The sequence below is a fragment of the Cyphomyrmex costatus genome, unplaced genomic scaffold (genome assembly GCF_001594065.2).
Source record: "Cyphomyrmex costatus isolate MS0001 unplaced genomic scaffold, Ccosl1.0 scaffold1680, whole genome shotgun sequence".
NCBI lineage: Eukaryota > Metazoa > Arthropoda > Insecta > Hymenoptera > Formicidae > Cyphomyrmex > Cyphomyrmex costatus.
In genome coordinates, this window is record NW_017275696.1 from 20,312 (window position 1) to 38,266 (window position 17,955).

The following is a 17,955-nucleotide window of genomic DNA, read 5'->3' on the forward strand; positions in this document are numbered from 1 at the left end:
CATTATCATCGTATTCGTCGATGTTCCCAGAGACTCATCACCGTCACGCCGCGTTATCTCGCGTTTTACGCGGTGACGAGGAGCCCCGCGATAATGGTCGGTCGGGCGCAAAGTGCACGGTGTCGGATAAAGCGTTGAAAAGCGGCCCTCGTGGCTTTCTTAATCCACGCCGTACGTCGCACGACGTTACAAAATCCGGCGGTTTCGCAATTCCGTCGAGCGTGTGCCGCAATTCACTAACGCCACATATCGCTATGATTGACGGCAGGCTGCCGGCGGCGACGAGCTCGGATCGACGAGGACGACGACGACGACGACGACAACGACGGAGGAAGAGGAGGAGGAAGCGGAGGAGATGCACCTCGAGGATTATCACGGCGAGCGGAGCGAGGAGGACGACGTGCGACTCCCCGTTCTGGAGCAAGACGACTTCGTCGACGACGGTTCCCTGCCCGATCTGATGTCCATGGCGATGACCGGCATAGACGTTGACGTCGTCCAACCGTACTGCTGGACGACCTCGCAAATGACGGATAACAGCGTGCTCTTCTCTCCGCTGGAAATCGGCACGGATCCGCGGGATTATCTCGACTGGGATCAGGTACCCGTTGTCTTTCAGTATCCTACCAACGGCAGTGGATCGCCGGCTGGTAGCACCTGTAGCGAGGCGACCACGCCGACTTGGAGCAACGTAGTGACAGCGACGACGACAGCGACGACGACGATAGATCATGCTGAGGATAAGTCATCGGACTGTCGGAAGTTACCGTCGATGGGCTCAGCCTTCTCCTTCTCGCGCAATTTCAACAACACGATTTTTCCGGAATACGGAGCAGAATCGCAGGGCGAGTATCAGGATTATCCCGACTGCCAAGAGGACATGGTGTCACTGTTGATGAGCATTCAAAACGACGTTACGGTTCAGAACTACAGCCCCTCGATCGCCGACGAGTTTGACCTCAGTCTGATCAGGGGTGACCCAACGTCGTTGCTGAGCAACGTGGATTCGCCGTCGTCATCATCGACGACTTGTCTCGCGGGCGATGAGCAGCAGGAATCATTCCAGAATTTTAATCCGCCGTATTACGCGGTTGGACATCTCGTTTCCTCTCAACAACAGTCGACAACGATCAACCTCGACGGTGAGCTCGTTGGCGCGATGGACGGTTTTGGTAATCAGGTGATATTGCCGCGAAATGAGGGCTTGTTGCTCGGGAATAATCGACGGGTCACCGGGTCGAAAGTCGCTGAAACCGAGAAGAATGACAAATCTTATGGTAAGTTCAGTGAATCGCCTTTATCATTTACTTTAGGGAAATCTAGTCTTTCACGATCTCGTTTCGTCAGGATCTATCCGTGATTTCTAGCAAATTAATAAAGAGGTCGATATATTTTTATTTTTATACAGAAAGAATGATTTATTCCAGTATCACAAATTCAGGTATTCTCTGAAATTTTTGAAGTGGAATCGAACTTGAAAGAGAAATCTCACACACTTTTAAAAAAATTAACGATTGCATCACTCTTTTTTAGCACTGATTCAATTGTCACTTTTTGAGACACTTTTTGTACTCTTTAGAATTAAATTCTACTTCAAAGATTTCAGAGAGTAGGCAAATACATATAAATATAGAAATAATTTGATTGACAATCAATAATTATTATAAATATGTTCAGAAGTTGCTAAAATGTTAAAACTTCCTGCAGTGCTTATCATACATGTTTAAATTTTGTACATAATTATTTCGATAGTCAAATTATTTTCAGATCTGTATCGACCTAAATTTTGAGATATGACGTTTCAGCAAAATGTTCTTTCCGTGTGTGCTCCAAATGCATCTTTGCAAAATTAATGACTTCCCAGATAACACCAAGTCCAAAATCGGGACATTCTCGACAAGTAGAACACAGAAGTCATAATAATATCATAAGAACATCATCATGATTATATTTATCACTTATATAAGTTCATTTTTAAGTGAACAAATAACGTCATGATGACGTCCTATGATTACAACTTAACTGTATGATTCTTCCCGGGCAAGACGTCTTAAAGACATTTTTGCGAGAACCATTTAAATGATGTCTTAAAGACATCTTATGTTATATATAATATGGATTTTAGATTTTGCGTTGTCTAGTTTTCAATATTTTTAGCATCATCAGACTTACGTACTAAACGCAACGATCCGAATACATGAGGCAATTCTTCGGGCACACGCAATTTCTGCTCCAGTTGCGCGTATTTACGTTTCGCGTGCGTACGTCACGTTGCAGATTGCGCGAGACCAGTGGATGATAGCCTCACGTTGGCTTATCAGTGCCGTTGGATCGACTGCGGCTGTGCATTTACGGAGCAAGAGGGTCTGGTGCGACACATCGAGAGGCGGCACGTGGAGTCGTCCTCGATGAATGCGCACGGCCATGGCAGACGGATTCAACGAGACCGGGATAAGGAGCGAGACGGCAAGGAGGCGGGAGACGGCTTTCTCGGGATGGCCACGACGGCGACGACGACGGGCCGCGAAGACGAGTTTGCCTGCCTGTGGCAAGGATGTCCGCGCGCTCGACCGTTCAACGCGAGATACAAATTGCTCATTCATATGCGGGTACACACGCAGGAGAAGCCGAATAAATGTCCGGTTAGTGTTTCTCGTCTTGTTATTTCCTCTCGGCGATTTTTAACTTTAGAGTGACTTTTGTGGCATCCCTCTTATACTACTATTCTTAAGAATATTCAATATTTTCAATTTGTAAAGATTTTTAAAAGAATACTTCAAATTTTATAGATGTACAAGTTTTATATTTTACAAATACGTTATAGGTTTTCTTAGAATTTATAAAATAAAAAGTCTTAACATACATACCTATATAATATTTCCAAATTTATATGAAGAATTTAAAAAGTACATATACATAAATAATAGACTTTTTCATTTCTAAAAAATTTCAATTTGTATAAAAAATCTAAAAAATGTTTTAAATAGTTATAAAATTATACAAAAATTTTTTAATTTATATAAAAATTTTAAAAATTACATAAGTACTATTGTTTTTTATTATCACAAATTTCATTTTTTTTAATTGTTTGTCAGCAAGATGTTGATTTCTTGTTGGTTCTTATTTCAGTTTGTTGGCTGTAAAAAGGCCTTCAGTCGTTTGGAAAACTTGAAGATACACCAGAGATCGCACACGGGCGAAAGGCCTTACGCTTGTCAACACAATGGATGCTCAAAGGCATTTAGCAATAGTAGCGATCGGGCCAAGCATCAGAGAACGCATTATGATAGAGTATAATACCTTTCTTACTTTTCACGCATTTGATAAACGGACAAATTGCAATTTAAGTTTCTTCTCTAAAATTTCTCATAGGTAGTTAATTGTTGATTTGATACTCGGTAAGCTGTACGTATCGATATAAATTGTTGTGGCACGTATTACGGCTTATATTCTCTCTAGGAAAATTAATTAACATAAACTCTATAGTAGGTATAATTATAAATATTTTATAATAAGGTAACTGTACCGAATATAATATATACTACCGTTAGAAAGTTCAAGACCAAAAGTTTTAGAAACTTAATTTTGTGTTCTTTTTATTTAAAATATATGCAAGTCCGATTTTATTTTTCATTTGATAATGACCTTAAATATTCGTCCAAACTTTGTTGAAACTACATATCACAAAAAGAAGCAGATAAAACTCTAAAGAACGGCCGCCGCAATCACTCGATCTAAATCCTATAGAGCTATTGTAGGATGATTTTGATCAAATAAGAACGATGAGAATGTTCTACTGAAAATTCTTTGTGGGAAATCTTACGGACGGAGTGGAAAAATATACACAATCAAACAACAAAAAATCTCATAGACCGAATACCTAGAATTTGTATAAAGGTTATAAAAAATGTACAGGTGGATTTGACTAGGAAAATGTTTAGTTCTTTTTTGTAATATAAGGCCAATAGCATTAATTATTGTTAATATTTTCAATTTATTTGAAAATAAAATATTATTACGTAACTATTTAACGTGTATTCGTTTTATAATTTCATCATAATTATGTATTTTAAGATTATATCATATTGGTCCTAAACTTTCTGATGGTATTGTATATATAAGCGTCGCAATTTTTGTTGAGTCCAATATTGAAAACTGGTCAGATTCAAAATAGGAAACATTTCTGAATATTAATTGAAAATAACCTAGGAAAGCTGATGTTATTTGTCGTCATTTTTCACGTTAAATAATGTCTTTATCGTTATTTTGCTAGAAGAACATCCAGTTTATTTGCTGGAATGAGACATTTATAATATTTAGGTATATGAAGAATTATTATGTTAAGCTTTATAGTATAAGTTTTGTATTTTTGTTGATTTAATGATCTTTTTTGACAGAAAAATGATTTTGATAATGACGTTAATTTGTTCTTCTTCTAGAAACCATACGCCTGCCAAGTGAGCGGCTGCGGCAAACGGTACACGGATCCGTCGAGTCTTAGGAAACATTTGAAGAATCACACGGAGAATTCGAGTACGTTATCCAATCTATTATCGTCGGATAAGGTACCAACGAGTAACGTGACGATAGGACACAAATTAAACTCGACAATTCCTCATCGAAGAAGTCAAAATGCGTGCATCCTCGACGTGGAAACGGATCATTCGTTGTACAAGTTATCTAAAACTTACGTCAAAGAGGAGAACACGTTGCCGGATAATACATGCCAACTGAATAGAATCTCCTTGAATTTCGACAGCAATCAGCAGGAATACGTGCCGATCGAATCGGTTCGTCATCTTCTGATCAACGACATCAATAATGTACAGAACGAGAATACAGGTAATCTATGTATTCAATCGATTTAATCGCTAGTGCTGTAAATTTTAATGCCCAATTCGCAATCATCGATTTCCAACGTGTAGTGTGACATGAGCTTGAGTTATTGTCCGATTTTATTAAAGAATGATGTATTTAACGATCAGTGTCGAGTATAGTAGATACGTTAAAAGATTCAAAGCTTTCCTTTGCATTTGAAAGGGCCGAAAATATCATAAGAAACGACTGCAAAAAAAGTCTAAGATGTTTATAAACAAAAAACAGAATGAAACTACAAATACCGTTGCAGATTGATAATCTACCGGACTGCGATAAGACATGAAAAATATGTCGAAAGTTATGTTATCCACGCTTTTATCAAAGACTATATTTATTAAAATTTTATAATTATAGAATGTTAATGATTTTAATAAATAAATATCAATTAAGATCATTCTATTAACTTATACCTTATTTCTTTATTTTCTAGACTTTATGGTACATTAATTGTTATATTATCTTTTCGGTTGACATTGACAGTAATCACTCTTTCATCATCATGACTATACTGTATGGTTTTAATTCTCTCAACATGATTTATATTTTCAGTCAGCATTTTCGATGAAAATCTGATCAAAATTCAATAAAAGACATTTGTTATTTATTTTGTTTGCTTACATTACAGTTTTTACATATCACGTAATAGTTCCGTAGTTAAGATATAGCATGACCTTTAACTTTTATTGCCAATAGGGTAAGACCTTGTTTTTCCGTTCATGAGTATTATTCCAGTTACTCTTTGCAAAAATAGTACTTACAAAATAGATCGAGTTAGTCATGGAACTATTTAATAAATTAGAATCACAATAATTAAAAAGACTATTTTTAGAAATCTTTATATTATTTATATTATTTAAGCATCTTCCGCAAGTACGAAATGCAAGATGCTAAATATTCATTTATGACGTTTGTTGTAAATTATCATTTTTTATTTTAAAAATCCTTTAAATTTGTATAATGTTGGTGACCAACGAAGGTAACACAATGCAGATAAAAGAATTTTTAGTGAAAAAAAATGTTCTTAATATTTTGCCAAGACTATCTCTAGCAATACCGTGGTAAAAATTCGTCAGAGAATTTTTTAGATTTTCATACGATTTTGATACGTTTCTTGGAAGTACTCAGAAAATTTATATGTATACCTTTTCTCTAGAATTTTTCATATACGAGAAAAATATTTGGTTAAAAGTGAACGAATCAGAATAGAAGATTATATATCTAATCAAAATTATCTTAGCTAGAATTTTAGTAGATTTGGCTAATCAGAAAATTTTCCTGTATTTTCAAGTAGAATTCTAATTAATCCAACCATTTTTCTCAATGTGTAAATTTTAAAATATTAAAAAAATTTTTGGAACTTAAATCATTCTATAGCTTCTGAAAAAAATTTATACAAAAAATCTGAAAAAGTATTTTTAAATGTCTTTTTTATAAATTTGAAGTATGACAAATTCTTAAAAATTTTTTGGGATATTCGAGAATATTTTTCATTAGGGTAGGGTATAATTTCGCAGATTCTGAACCTGCGTTTTATGCTTGCGTACGTGCGTGCGTGCATCTCGCGGGCGCGTGCTGGCTTTTTTTTGACTTTTCTGATGCGGTTCGCGCATCGTGCCGATGACAGTGTCGTTCCCGGTCGTCTATAGCTTGATCTCAGAGGAGGTTCACTCCTTTATGCCTTTACCCCATACAGAGTCTTAAAATAATATTCCTTACTTTTTTGAGGGGGGAAGGCATACGCCGCGTACGACGCGACGAGAACGCGCGGACGCGTACGCGTGACAAAACACATGACAAAACTCTGTTTTGTCACGCGCCACGTGCCATGCACCCGTGCTATTTCCAAAGAAGCCCTCGCGTAATTTCGTGAAAGTATATAAAAACGCGCGCGCGAGATCAAATGGGTGACAGTAAGAGTGAGTAAAAGAAAGAAAGAATGAGAGCAAAGCACCGGCCATATTTAGCAAAATGTTTATTCTGCAAGTTATTCCTCTAGATCTAAAAGTATGATCCAATCGTTGCAAAGCTGCTTTTTCTGCTGAACGCAACCTTTTATCATCGAGTTGCTCGTTACAGGATTCTGCGTGACTGCAGAGGACGTGCCGGATTTTCATGAATTAGGCGTCGACACCGAGCGACAGTTCCACGAGTTGAGCATCTTAAACGAAGCTATCTTCATCGATGGATGAGCCTTTCAGTTCAGCTAAAGAATCCTTTCTCTGACGAAGGTGAAACAGGGCGTGATGCGTCGGTGAATGAATGGATGTAATTAATAAAATAATAAGACATGATTGATTCGATTAACCTCGCATCTTATTGGTTCGATTAACCCTTTGAAACTAACGGCAGATTTATTGAATAACTCACTCAGAGAGTACGGTCAAAGTCTCACTATAAATACTTTAAAGCATTTGATTGATCAATCAGAAGAAAGAATTGTAAGAATTGACCAATCAAATAATGCTTCAAAGTATTATTTGTACACTGAAAAAAATGCTAAATTTTAATACATATTTATTTGAACAGTTCTTACTTATAGTAAATTTTTACTTAGTAGTTTATTATTCAATACATATTAAGATTTAATAATTTTTTTCAACGTAACATATTATGTTGACCGTATCCTCAATTATAAATCTGTTTGCCATAAATAACAAACACTTTACTTTTTTTATATTACATTTACACACAAATTTGGATTATTCTTTTCTATTAAAATGTATTTACTATTCTCTTTCTCATTCTTTCTTATACAAACTTCAGAGAAATTTAATACTGTAAGTATTAAAATTGCTCAGTGATTAATTATTTATTTTAAATATTAAAATAACTTACTTTTAATATTTCAGATAAGTAATTGATCATTAACCAATTTAATATTTATAGTATTAACTTTCTACAAAGAGACGTTACTTTGGTTCTTTAAAATTAATCAGTGCCTTTTATTTTTAATATAAATTAAATGGTTCTCTTATAGAAATAATTTTGTTACAGATTCTGGCGTTAGCTCAGAGGGTTAAGAATCACGTTTTCGAATAGTTCAGACACAGTTATTTTACTTCATAGCTATGTAATTAATCGCTAATCTCGAGAATAGCGATTAAACTTCAATTTTAAAAAGAAATAATTATGTTGCTTCTTATATAATAGACGTGTTTTTTCTTAGGAGAAAAGGAAGCGTGGATGATTCGCCGATTAACGACGCGTTTATCCTGTCGCTGCGATCTCATTGTTTCGTTTCTCTCTTTCTACGATCAATTTTATACTCATTCGTTGTACTTGATAAATCGTATATATTTTTGTACATAGGCACTAATGTATATTATAGGTGAACTAAATATATCATTTATTTCGAACAAGTTTATGCATCACCACACCTTCCACACATACGTGGCTCGATCCTACCATTTTTTAATTCTCTGGATTTTCGTCTTCGCAGGCGCTTGGCCTATCATCCTTCTTCGTCAAATGCCGACAAATCAATTTGGGGAAGTTACTTAGCGCCTCATCTTGATTTTCCTTCGAGTATACCTGTACATACGATAATTGTAATGATGTTGGATAACCATATTTAAAATCGTATATTAAGAGAAAAGCGTTTGATATTTATGACTCTAATTGCATGGTAAAATAATTACGATTAGAATTTTTTTAAATGCTAGTAGTTTACTGGTAGATTGGCAGCAAATTCAATCAGATTCTCACAATCATCTATAGCCTGTGTCCGCATTAATTTCAGAATTTGTCAACAAAGTCTGCTGATATACAGTGGATTGGTAAGAAAAAACTATAAAGCTGCAAATCTTGTTCAGTTTCTACCGCCAATTTAATGGCAAAGTATGTCAACAGACTTTGTCCTATTATCTGGCGGTAGTTTACACATTGTCAGATATTACAAATATTATTAGTTACTCTGTACGAAATTTGTTACTTTTCTACCATCAAAAATTTGTAGCACACTCTGTTCAAAATGTCTCTGCAGACTTGGTTATCTGAGTTAATAGTCATTTTTGTTAAAATGTTAGTAATAATAATTATATAATTCGAGAGTCTTCTTTAATTGATTTGTTGAATAATTATATAATTCTATTAAAAAATACAGATATATGTATGAATAAAAAATATATATATACATATATTACTCTGGCACCAAAAATGACTATAAATTGTAATTAAATTATAGCAATTGTAACTTAATTTTTTCTCAGCATGCCAATTTATAATTAATCATTGTGGATTAAGACAATTCTAACGCTTACCCCGTTGATCACTATCGTCGGCACGAATCTCAAAGGTGATTGCATGGCATCCGTTTTGTCACCGTTCGCCGCAAGCAAATCGTCTGCCAGCGGGCTCGCGATGCAATCGTCGATCAACTTTCGCGTTTTTGTAGTAATAAATTCGACTTCTTCAGTACACTAAAATTTATTCGTCGCGTTATTATAGTTTATGTTGAAATATTTTATCGTTATTATCCTCAGATGAATGTATTTATCAGCGAAAAATTTCCGCACTCGTTTTACGTACGTGACACAACATGAAAAGATAATGAAACGAGTCAGCAATTATGTTATCTAATATATGTCAATAGATATCAAATGCGACGTGTATTATCGAAAATTAACGATCATCTGTGGAAATCAGTTTGAGAAATTGAAATCACTTTTCCTTCACGTTTCATGTTTAATAGTCTGATTTTCCATGTAATGTGAAAGAAATTATGCCCAAACAAAAACTCCAATTATAATTTAAACTCATTTAAAACATTGAAATGTCAAGAACAATTAAAATGATGACATGATAACATCATTTTGACGGTAAAATATATTGTGAATGATCAAAAAGTAACTTAATCCTTTGTAAATCTCAAAGGGTTTAATAATTGCTTTTGATGCCATGATAATTTTATTGTTTGTTTTTCAAAAGTATCTTTTGAAAAAATAACGATGTTATTTCGTTTTAATTATAATTTCTATCAATTATTCTTACAGAAATCCAATTTAATACTGAAAGATACAGTGACTATTTACTTACTAAATAAGTAGTTAATCACTGTATATACTTTTCATTAAATTTCTGTGAGAATAAGTACATCTCGATGATATTTTGTCCAACGATAAAACATCTTTTATCTCAATCTTCAAAAGTGCGCAGTGTTTATTTTTTCATTAAACGAATGCACCCTTGAGTGACGTTTTGTCAAATGCGTTGCACTCTGCGTGATCGCGGCACGCTATCGCGCGAATTCAACGAGAAAGTATGCCGAAAGGTCGGCGTTACGAGTTAAATGTCGACTCTTACTCATCGATGCAAGTCGTACGGAAATTAATTAGACGTTACGTTCGATAAAAGCATGTTTGTGGGGACAATCATACAGTATCGGCTAATCGTGGCTAGGAAATTATACGCAAAGGTGAAGCTACCTGTTGAACAGCAGTGACCGGGTTCCTACCCCCCCCTGAAGCGAACATTGCACAACCGATCAGATTGATCATCAGTCGCTGATGATTCTCGGCTGCCTCGGAGGACTGTATGGCGTGAATCCCACATGCCTGAGCCTTATTCCCAAGACATTCGTTAGGCCCATGTTGACAGGAGAACTGCCATGGACCGGTTTCGCTTTCGCGATGGCGCTACAGACACATATGTCATTAATTTGCATTTTAATCGTTTAAAACGACAACGTTTTCCTTGTGGCCGACGTGGATGAGAATACCGAAGACTATAGCGAGGGGAATCATTTTGCGTTTTCAAGGCCACATGGATTCAAGCGGATCCCTTGTGTGTTGATCCAATTCATTAATTCCTCTCGAGAAGAATATTTAATAGAAAAGCCAGTAAATAAATATGTAAATATAAAAATTAAGAAACTCTCTCTATGTTAATTAACCGTCCGTAGCTGACGATGGGTTCATTGAACCCACTCAATTACATTCTTTATATTACATCTAAAAATTTAATTACTTCATTAAATTATTCAATAATTTATTAAATTATTGTTATTAAAATAAATTTATTATTAGTATTTATTATTTTTTATACAAATTTTACCTTTACAAAAATTTAATATTACAAAATAGTGTGAGTAATTGATACTGTTATTCTATACTTTTAATACTCAAACTAATTATAAATAATTTTAAGTATTAAAATAGGCCAATATTAAATTAGATTTCTATAAGAGTATCAATACGTTTATTTTAAAATTAATTAGTGTTTAACTAAAAAGTCGCAAATTAAATAAGTGTTACTGACTTAGCGTCAGTAATTACTTCAATCAAATATCTAATTCAATACCGAAACTTTTTTTTACAAAAAATATACGCGAACATAGGAGACCTACTCAGCTGTTCGAAGTAGAAAAAAGAACAAAACATAAAAACAGGTACAAAACAAACAATTAAATCGATAGACAACGTTACTGATAACACGACAATTATAACGACATTTTTAGATAGCATTTAATTTAACACTATTATCATTAAATAGTTTGATATTGCAATCAAGTACAATATTGCACATCATGCTGTAATTCGTTATTAAGAAAAATTAATTACAACCGTTGTATCGCAAGATACATATAGGCAAGAGAACAAAACTGAAAAGGATTCATTTTAAACCTCGCGTTTATTTTAAATTTTTTATTCGAAATTTTCTCAAACGATCGAAAACAAATAGTTTTTCTCTGAGAGTGAGATCAGACAGTTTTGATCACAAGAGTAACACGCTTATTCATCCACCGGCTTTTGACACATACAATCCGCTTGTAATCTAACTAACGCTGCAAATAAAGACTTATACTCGTGCCTAAATATATTTCGTTAATACCGACCATAGTTCATCTAAGATCACAACTAAATCCGATCTCTTTAAATCCCAAAGAATTAAAAAAAAACAGCAATAATATTCATTTTTAATATCCAAAATAAATAATAAGTAAAAACAAATAAAATAAATAATAGATATAAGTAACTAATGTTTTGATATCAGCTTCGGAAGGTTAACAGATTATAGATATGTATATATTATAAAAAATGTTATACATTATATAACAAAAATAAATAAATAAATGTGAAAACAAAACAGGAATACAAAGTATTTAAATAAATAATAGATATAAGTAACTAATGTTTTGATATCAGCTTCGGAAGGTTAACAGATTATAGATATGTATATATTATAAAAAATGTTATACATTATATAACAAAAATAAATAAATAAATGTGAAAACAAAACAGGAATACAAAGTATTTTATCTTTTCACGTGATTATCTATGCCGATAAGATGCCAATCGCCTCACGCTATCGCCTTATTTATCATCTCTTGTAAAAATAAAAATTGAAGAGCAAATCGATTATAAGTATAAAGTAACAGGACATAAATGAAGCTTTTAGGAGGCGAAAATTGTGAATATATGTGTGAGACAAAAAATATATAAACGCTCTCTTCTTTTACCTTTCATTATCTTAATTTTGCCTCCAGAAGCTTCCATTATTGACTTTTGTGTTAGTCTCCTCTTACATTCAACCTTCACTTCAATTTTTATTTTCACCATCACGGCCTCATCTCGTCGAAACGATAGAAAATCGTAGAGAAAGAGAGAAATAATTATATGAAATTATATTGTACTTACCGTAGCTTTCCCATAAGGAATCAATGTGACGTTAATATGACGTCTAAATTCTAGATACCATGGCACGAGTTGACGTGTTATCCATCGCATGCTATCACTGCATAATGATTCATAGTAAACGTCCACGTTGACAACATGTATTTTTGATTCATCATCTGCCAACTGCGCATTGGACTTAAACAAATTTATAAAATTATTATGATGTACTTGATTATGGCGCCGTACTTGACTTATGTCCGGTTCCACCAATGTAAGATTTACTTCAATCTCGATTTTTAATTTACTCTTTATCTTTTTCTAATTCTAAAAATTAGAAAAATTAAACAGTAAGTTAAACAGAGATTAAAATTAATCTTACATTGACAGAACTGGTTCATAATCATTTTCAGTTTTCTAAACATCAATTCCTCTTATCGGAATATTAATAACTAAAAAGGAAAGCTAGCGAGTCTCTATTATTCAAATCATTCAGTTATCAGAATTGTCGTGTCCTCCCAACTTATCCGGATAAACAGAATTCTACTATATTCAAATAACTTGTCTATATTGAGAAATATTCGATAAAAATAGATATATTAATTTACAAAAATGTTAAGTTTAAGATTTAAGCTTACCAGAATTCCATGAGAGACGAGCGCGACAAAAACGGCTGCTGCCAGCTGGGCGCGAGAAATTGAGAGGTAGAATCGCATGGTCGTATCGTTGATAAGTGAGTCGCAAGAAAGGCGTTTTAAACCTGCTGCGGACAATAGTCGACGAGCGAATGCCAGTGAGAGGGAGATATGAAAAGCCGTAAACGGTGGGGACTTGAAAAAGAAAGAGTAAAACGAGACAATCAATCACGGAGAGGGAGAACCACAGTTCATCCTTGCGATATTAGTCGAGGACATCCAGCTATGTTTATCTGGATGCCTTCAATCATAGACGCGAGTTTGCAACCAGCTTAGTTTTGCACGACAATTCGTTTTCAAGCGCGAGTTTAAAGTCTAAAGACTTTCATCTATATGACATATGATCTCTTCACTTTCTACTGGAATACTGCTTACTTAGAATAGCAATTCTGTGTTGATGTTAAATAACATTTTATTATACTCATATAGTTAAATTTGAAACAGACATATTCAGCATTTTATTTCTCATTTTGTCTTAAAATTTTTATTTTTTTTTCAACACAATTAAGTGCAAAGGCTATATTACAGGAATACGCATAATTAGGAATAGCATAATCAAATAAGACAATTGTGAACAACTATATAATATATTTATAATACAGAATAAGTTAACAATTCGCACTAGAAATATTTAAGAATAGATCGATGACGATTTAAGTCAAAAATAATGAATAATAAATTATCGATTAAAAAGAAAAATATGATTGTTTATTTTTTATTTTATAAATCCTTCTCGCCTATTACATATATTTAACAAATTATATTAAACAATTATAAATAATTTATGCAATTCATGATGATTCAAATGCTTAAGGCAGCGTGTTAAACGCGTAATATGAAAGGTTTCCATACTTAGTCTTTCGTTTCACAGAACTGTATAAACTAAAAAAACGAATGAATCTATTGGTTGATGTAATCCATATCGTGAAGTTAAACGTTACGAGTCTATGCCCTGATGAAACTTCAATTCTTTCTGCGATCGTGTCAGTTCCTCGTACAAATCGGTGGCACGTTTCTTGAAGATTGCAGCAAGCTCAGGATTCTTCTGCGCGCCTTCTCCGCGTGTGTGCATCTGAGACAAGTTCGCGCAAGCGTACGGATTACCGAGCTCGCAGCTCTTTAACGATAGCTTGTATGCCTCTTTGTAGTTCTTCTCGATGACGTTCTCTAAACCTCCTAGATAAATACCCGATAAGTAGAAACAGGCCTTGTCCATGTTGTACATGTCGCAAGCCTTCTTCAGATACTTGGCACCTGCATGAATCTGGGTGGCTCTGTCTTTTTCTCCGACGTCGGACTTGGACGTTCCCAAGACACCAGCATGCAGACAGCCATATTCATCATTGAGCTCACAGCTTTTTGATAGATACTTATACCCTGTCGGTATGTCCTTGTTGCAACCTTTTCCTGTGTAAAGAGAAAAATATTAATTCTTGAATAATTAGGTTTGAAGTGATGTATATAATATAATTTTATACATTTAAAAAAAAAACTATTATGTATGATTTCTTCATTAGCTGGATGAAATCTTATAACATTTTAATGTCCATTTCTACTAACATAGATTAACTTTTTATATTATTTAACTTACTTCTTATTTTCTTCTAAATTCTAAGAATTATAAAAAATAAAGAATAAATTGAACCAAGATTAAAGTGAATCTACATTGGTAGATATAAATGTAAGGTCTGATTGCATCAACATAAGATTAACTTTGATCTTACAATCTTTGTTAGTTTATCTTACTATTTATCTTTTTCTAATTCTAAGAATAAATTCCGAGAATAAATCTAACATTGGTGAAACCAGATCTAAATATAAAATCACAATGCCCTATGAAATTTGAATAATGCCTAGTTCTGCTAAAGTAAATTAATTTTAATCTAGATTCAACTTACTTTTCATCCTTTCCTAATTATTAAAACTAGAAAAGGATAAAAATTATGTATTATTAAATTGAGATTAAAGTTAATCCACGTTGGTAGAATTTATGTTTGACAGATTCGAAGTTTGTGCCAAAACAAATGCTCCTGACATCTAGCACAGATGCTTATAACTAACATTGCGAACGTCTGCTAGACTACAGCACCTCGTGATTCTCTCAACAAACTCACCGATTACTTTAAAATCGCCGAATTTCGCACAGCTTCTGGCGTAATTATACTGATCGCAGGTCGTCTTGTATAATGAAGCAGCCTTCTCTATTTCCATTTTTACTGCCTCGTAAAAATCACCAAGCAAGTGACATACTGTTTTCGGAGCAGAAGATTATTTTTCTTAATCGTGAGGTTAGACTCTAGCTTCACTCACCCTCTGGCTTTTTCTCGTTGTAACAGCCGAATTGATATTCTATGTGAAGATTCTTCAAGTACTCCTTCACTTCCTCCTCATTTTTCAAATCATACGCCATCGTTTCGTTTTTTACCTCATGTTATACGTGCAATCACATAATAAGAGAGTATCCACCATATTTAGAATTATAAGTCATGGATCATGGATGATGGAAGGAAAGAAACAAAAAAGTCAGCTGTGTTCGTTCCAGGCCCGGGATTTAGCTGTTACTTTATTTTGAAGCGCCTACATGTCCACAAAACGTGGACATTGAACTAGGCAGCCAATGTCCACGATCGTGTCGGTAATCTCCACGATTTATGGTTCGAATCTTCCCTATGTCCATGATTATCGGTCCATTAGCAGACAAAGACAAACAATCGATCGAACCAAAAAATCATGGACATAGAGAAGATTCGAATCAAAAATGGCTAAAAAACCAAAACAATGTTGTAAATGGACAGTAAAGTATGCAAAATAACATTGTAACTACTTTATATGCATACAGTATATGAACATAAATATTATTCTCGTTAAAAAGAAAGAAAAGTATGCATTATATTTAAATGCGTGTACGTGCAATATAAAAACCTGCTCACATATTTAAATTAAAAGTACGTGTAAATGATACAATTTCATAAACTACTACAACCGATCATTTCAGTAATAAAAACAATTACATAATTAAAATTGACGAATATTAAACATCAATTCTGATCACCTTGATACATAAAAATGTCTCCTATGATGCCATTGACAGAATCTCCAATCCACAGATACAAAGAATCTTTTTCATCCTTATTACTTAGCAATTAAAATTATAGTATCACTGACTTTGGCAACAAAATTATGAAACTTGAAACTGTATAGTAACAACTCTACTCCGGATCTTTTTTTTGTTACATTTGCTATCATTTGTACATAATCAATAATCAAAGTCGAAAACTTAATAGAGATCTATATGTGCCTTAAACTCTTCTTGAATTCTACTTTCAATTACAGGTAAAATTATATTGTTCGGAGTTATATTAAAACTAACATATACTGCTTTTCCAAACTTCATGCTTAATCTCTTAGCCATATTTGTAGATGTAGCATCTGCTATAGAACCTATAATTTTGGTTGCAATAGGCTGTCTCTCAAAACTTGATGTGAGAGCAAAAGACAAGTCTTCCATGCTACCATTAATGGAATCTCCAATCCACAGATATAAAGAATCTTCCATTCTTATTAACTGGCAATTAATATTAGTATCATTGATTATGGCAACAAAATTATAAAATCTGAAGCTGCATGGTAGTAATTCTACTCCGGATCTATTCTCTGTTGCACTTGCCATCATTAATGCATTTGGTTCTCTCTTACCTATAATCATAAAATTTCAAAATATATCAGAAGGAATAAAAAACATTGCAGTATATTTAAAGAACAATATATGTTGATATATTAATATTAAAATTATATACTCTGAAAAACAATTAATATTCTAATATTTGGAAAAATTTTAAGTTTATGTATTCAAATATCCTTTTTATTAATAAGTTATTTTTAAACAATAAGATATATACAATGAAAATCTAGAGTTAACAAGCAAAAATAATAAATAACCTAAATGACAATCTTGATTTGCAGTTGAAGTATGCAAAATTTAACTGAATTCCAAATTGAATAGCTTTAAGCCAAGTAGTTAGTTTTAACAAATTGTATTTTAATATATCATGTATCATGTACTTTGATGCTGTCATGACAGACTCGTACAAACTTAAAACAAATTTTAGGGTATTTATCTAGAAGAGGTACCTTATCTCCGATTTTAATGACATTAGTCTCGTTCATGATGTTTTTACACAAAACAAAAAACCTAGCACAAAAAAGACTAATTACTTAGAAGAGATGCCTCACCCCAATTTTGATGAAATTAATCTCATTCAATGCGTTTTTGCATGAAACAAAAGAATAAGTCAGAAATAAATTCTGTCCTACGAACTGAGATAAGTGATAAAGTTGACGATAAAGGTTATGAATCCTGTCATATTGACCTAACGTATTGAACTACAGGGAGGGGGGGGAGGGGCAAACTCCTATCTTGTGAAAGAAAGAGTGACAGACTCCCTAGCACCACCTAGCTCTGTAGTACCAAAATTGGAATTAAAAGGATCAAATGACCTCGTGAGGATATTCAAACCAATACACGCATATCAATATGAAAATAACCGGTTATACTAGTAAGTTCCTGAGCGGTTTGTTAATTAATGCTATTAACATTATTTAAGTTTGCATTATTTAAGATAGAGAAATATACCGTTTATCAATCTAAAATAATGCAATTTTAAATAATGTTAATAACATTATAGTTAACACAATGTTCAGAAACTCTCTTAACACAATTTGTATTTAGATTAATATAAAGGAGTTGTCTAATATTATTAAAAATTCTTTTA

At 33.6% G+C, this 17,955-nt stretch overlaps 4 protein-coding genes across 4 annotated transcripts; 1 reads left to right on the forward strand and 3 right to left on the reverse strand.

Annotated features, from left to right (window-relative positions):
* Positions 1-355: 355 nt before the first annotated feature.
* On the forward strand, positions 356-7,221 carry LOC108771272 (zinc finger protein GLI1). Its single transcript, XM_018537263.1, has 6 exons — positions 356-700; positions 740-1,277; positions 2,278-2,642; positions 3,130-3,291; positions 4,440-4,842; positions 6,955-7,221. Exons 1-6 carry the CDS (start codon positions 356-358, stop codon positions 7,065-7,067), a joined length of 1,926 nt encoding a protein of 641 aa, XP_018392765.1. The 3' UTR covers positions 7,068-7,221.
* A 758-nt stretch (positions 7,222-7,979) lies between these two features.
* On the reverse strand, positions 7,980-13,303 carry GILT1 (Gamma-interferon-inducible lysosomal thiol reductase 1). The gene is made up of 5 exons (XM_018537265.1): positions 13,127-13,303; positions 12,513-12,686; positions 10,302-10,511; positions 9,138-9,296; positions 7,980-8,409 (listed from the first exon to the last, which is right to left on the reverse strand). Exons 1-5 carry the CDS (start codon positions 13,202-13,204, stop codon positions 8,290-8,292), a joined length of 741 nt encoding a protein of 246 aa, XP_018392767.1. The 5' UTR covers positions 13,205-13,303; the 3' UTR covers positions 7,980-8,289.
* A 618-nt stretch (positions 13,304-13,921) lies between these two features.
* Positions 13,922-15,955, reverse strand: Coa7 (Cytochrome c oxidase assembly factor 7). Its single transcript, XM_018537266.1, has 3 exons — positions 15,494-15,955; positions 15,298-15,432; positions 13,922-14,590 (listed from the first exon to the last, which is right to left on the reverse strand). Exons 1-3 carry the CDS (start codon positions 15,591-15,593, stop codon positions 14,121-14,123), a joined length of 705 nt encoding a protein of 234 aa, XP_018392768.1. The 5' UTR covers positions 15,594-15,955; the 3' UTR covers positions 13,922-14,120.
* A 505-nt stretch (positions 15,956-16,460) lies between these two features.
* On the reverse strand, positions 16,461-16,853 carry LOC108771188 (uncharacterized). Its single transcript, XM_018537264.1, has one exon. The coding sequence runs from the start codon at positions 16,851-16,853 to the stop codon at positions 16,461-16,463; it is 393 nt and encodes a 130-aa protein (XP_018392766.1).
* Positions 16,854-17,955: the final 1,102 nt, after the last annotated feature.

What these genes read in the sequence shown, in the direction of transcription:
- LOC108771188 (XM_018537264.1), bottom strand. Translation starts at nt 16,853, where the DNA reads ATGGCAAGTGCAACAGAGAATAGATCCGGAGTAGAATTACTACCATGC.
- GILT1 (XM_018537265.1), bottom strand. Translation starts at nt 13,204, where the DNA reads ATGCGATTCTACCTCTCAATTTCTCGCGCCCAGCTGGCAGCAGCCGTT. An exon ending in TCGTCTCTCATGGAATTCTG is followed by an intron (nt 12,687 to 13,126) that starts GTAAGCTTAAAT and finishes AATTTGTTTAAG; the next exon opens with TCCAATGCGCAGTTGGCAGA. An exon ending in TTCCTTATGGGAAAGCTACG is followed by an intron (nt 10,512 to 12,512) that starts GTAAGTACAATA and finishes ATGTGTCTGTAG; the next exon opens with CGCCATCGCGAAAGCGAAAC.
- LOC108771272 (XM_018537263.1), top strand. Translation starts at nt 356, where the DNA reads ATGCACCTCGAGGATTATCACGGCGAGCGGAGCGAGGAGGACGACGTG. An exon ending in CTTGGAGCAACGTAGTGACA is followed by an intron (nt 701 to 739) that starts GCGACGACGACA and finishes GATCATGCTGAG; the next exon opens with GATAAGTCATCGGACTGTCG. An exon ending in AGAAGCCGAATAAATGTCCG is followed by an intron (nt 2,643 to 3,129) that starts GTTAGTGTTTCT and finishes TTCTTATTTCAG; the next exon opens with TTTGTTGGCTGTAAAAAGGC.
- Coa7 (XM_018537266.1), bottom strand. Translation starts at nt 15,593, where the DNA reads ATGGCGTATGATTTGAAAAATGAGGAGGAAGTGAAGGAGTACTTGAAG. An exon ending in CAACGAGAAAAAGCCAGAGG is followed by an intron (nt 15,433 to 15,493) that starts GTGAGTGAAGCT and finishes CTCCGAAAACAG; the next exon opens with TATGTCACTTGCTTGGTGAT. An exon ending in CGGCGATTTTAAAGTAATCG is followed by an intron (nt 14,591 to 15,297) that starts GTGAGTTTGTTG and finishes CTCTTTACACAG; the next exon opens with GAAAAGGTTGCAACAAGGAC.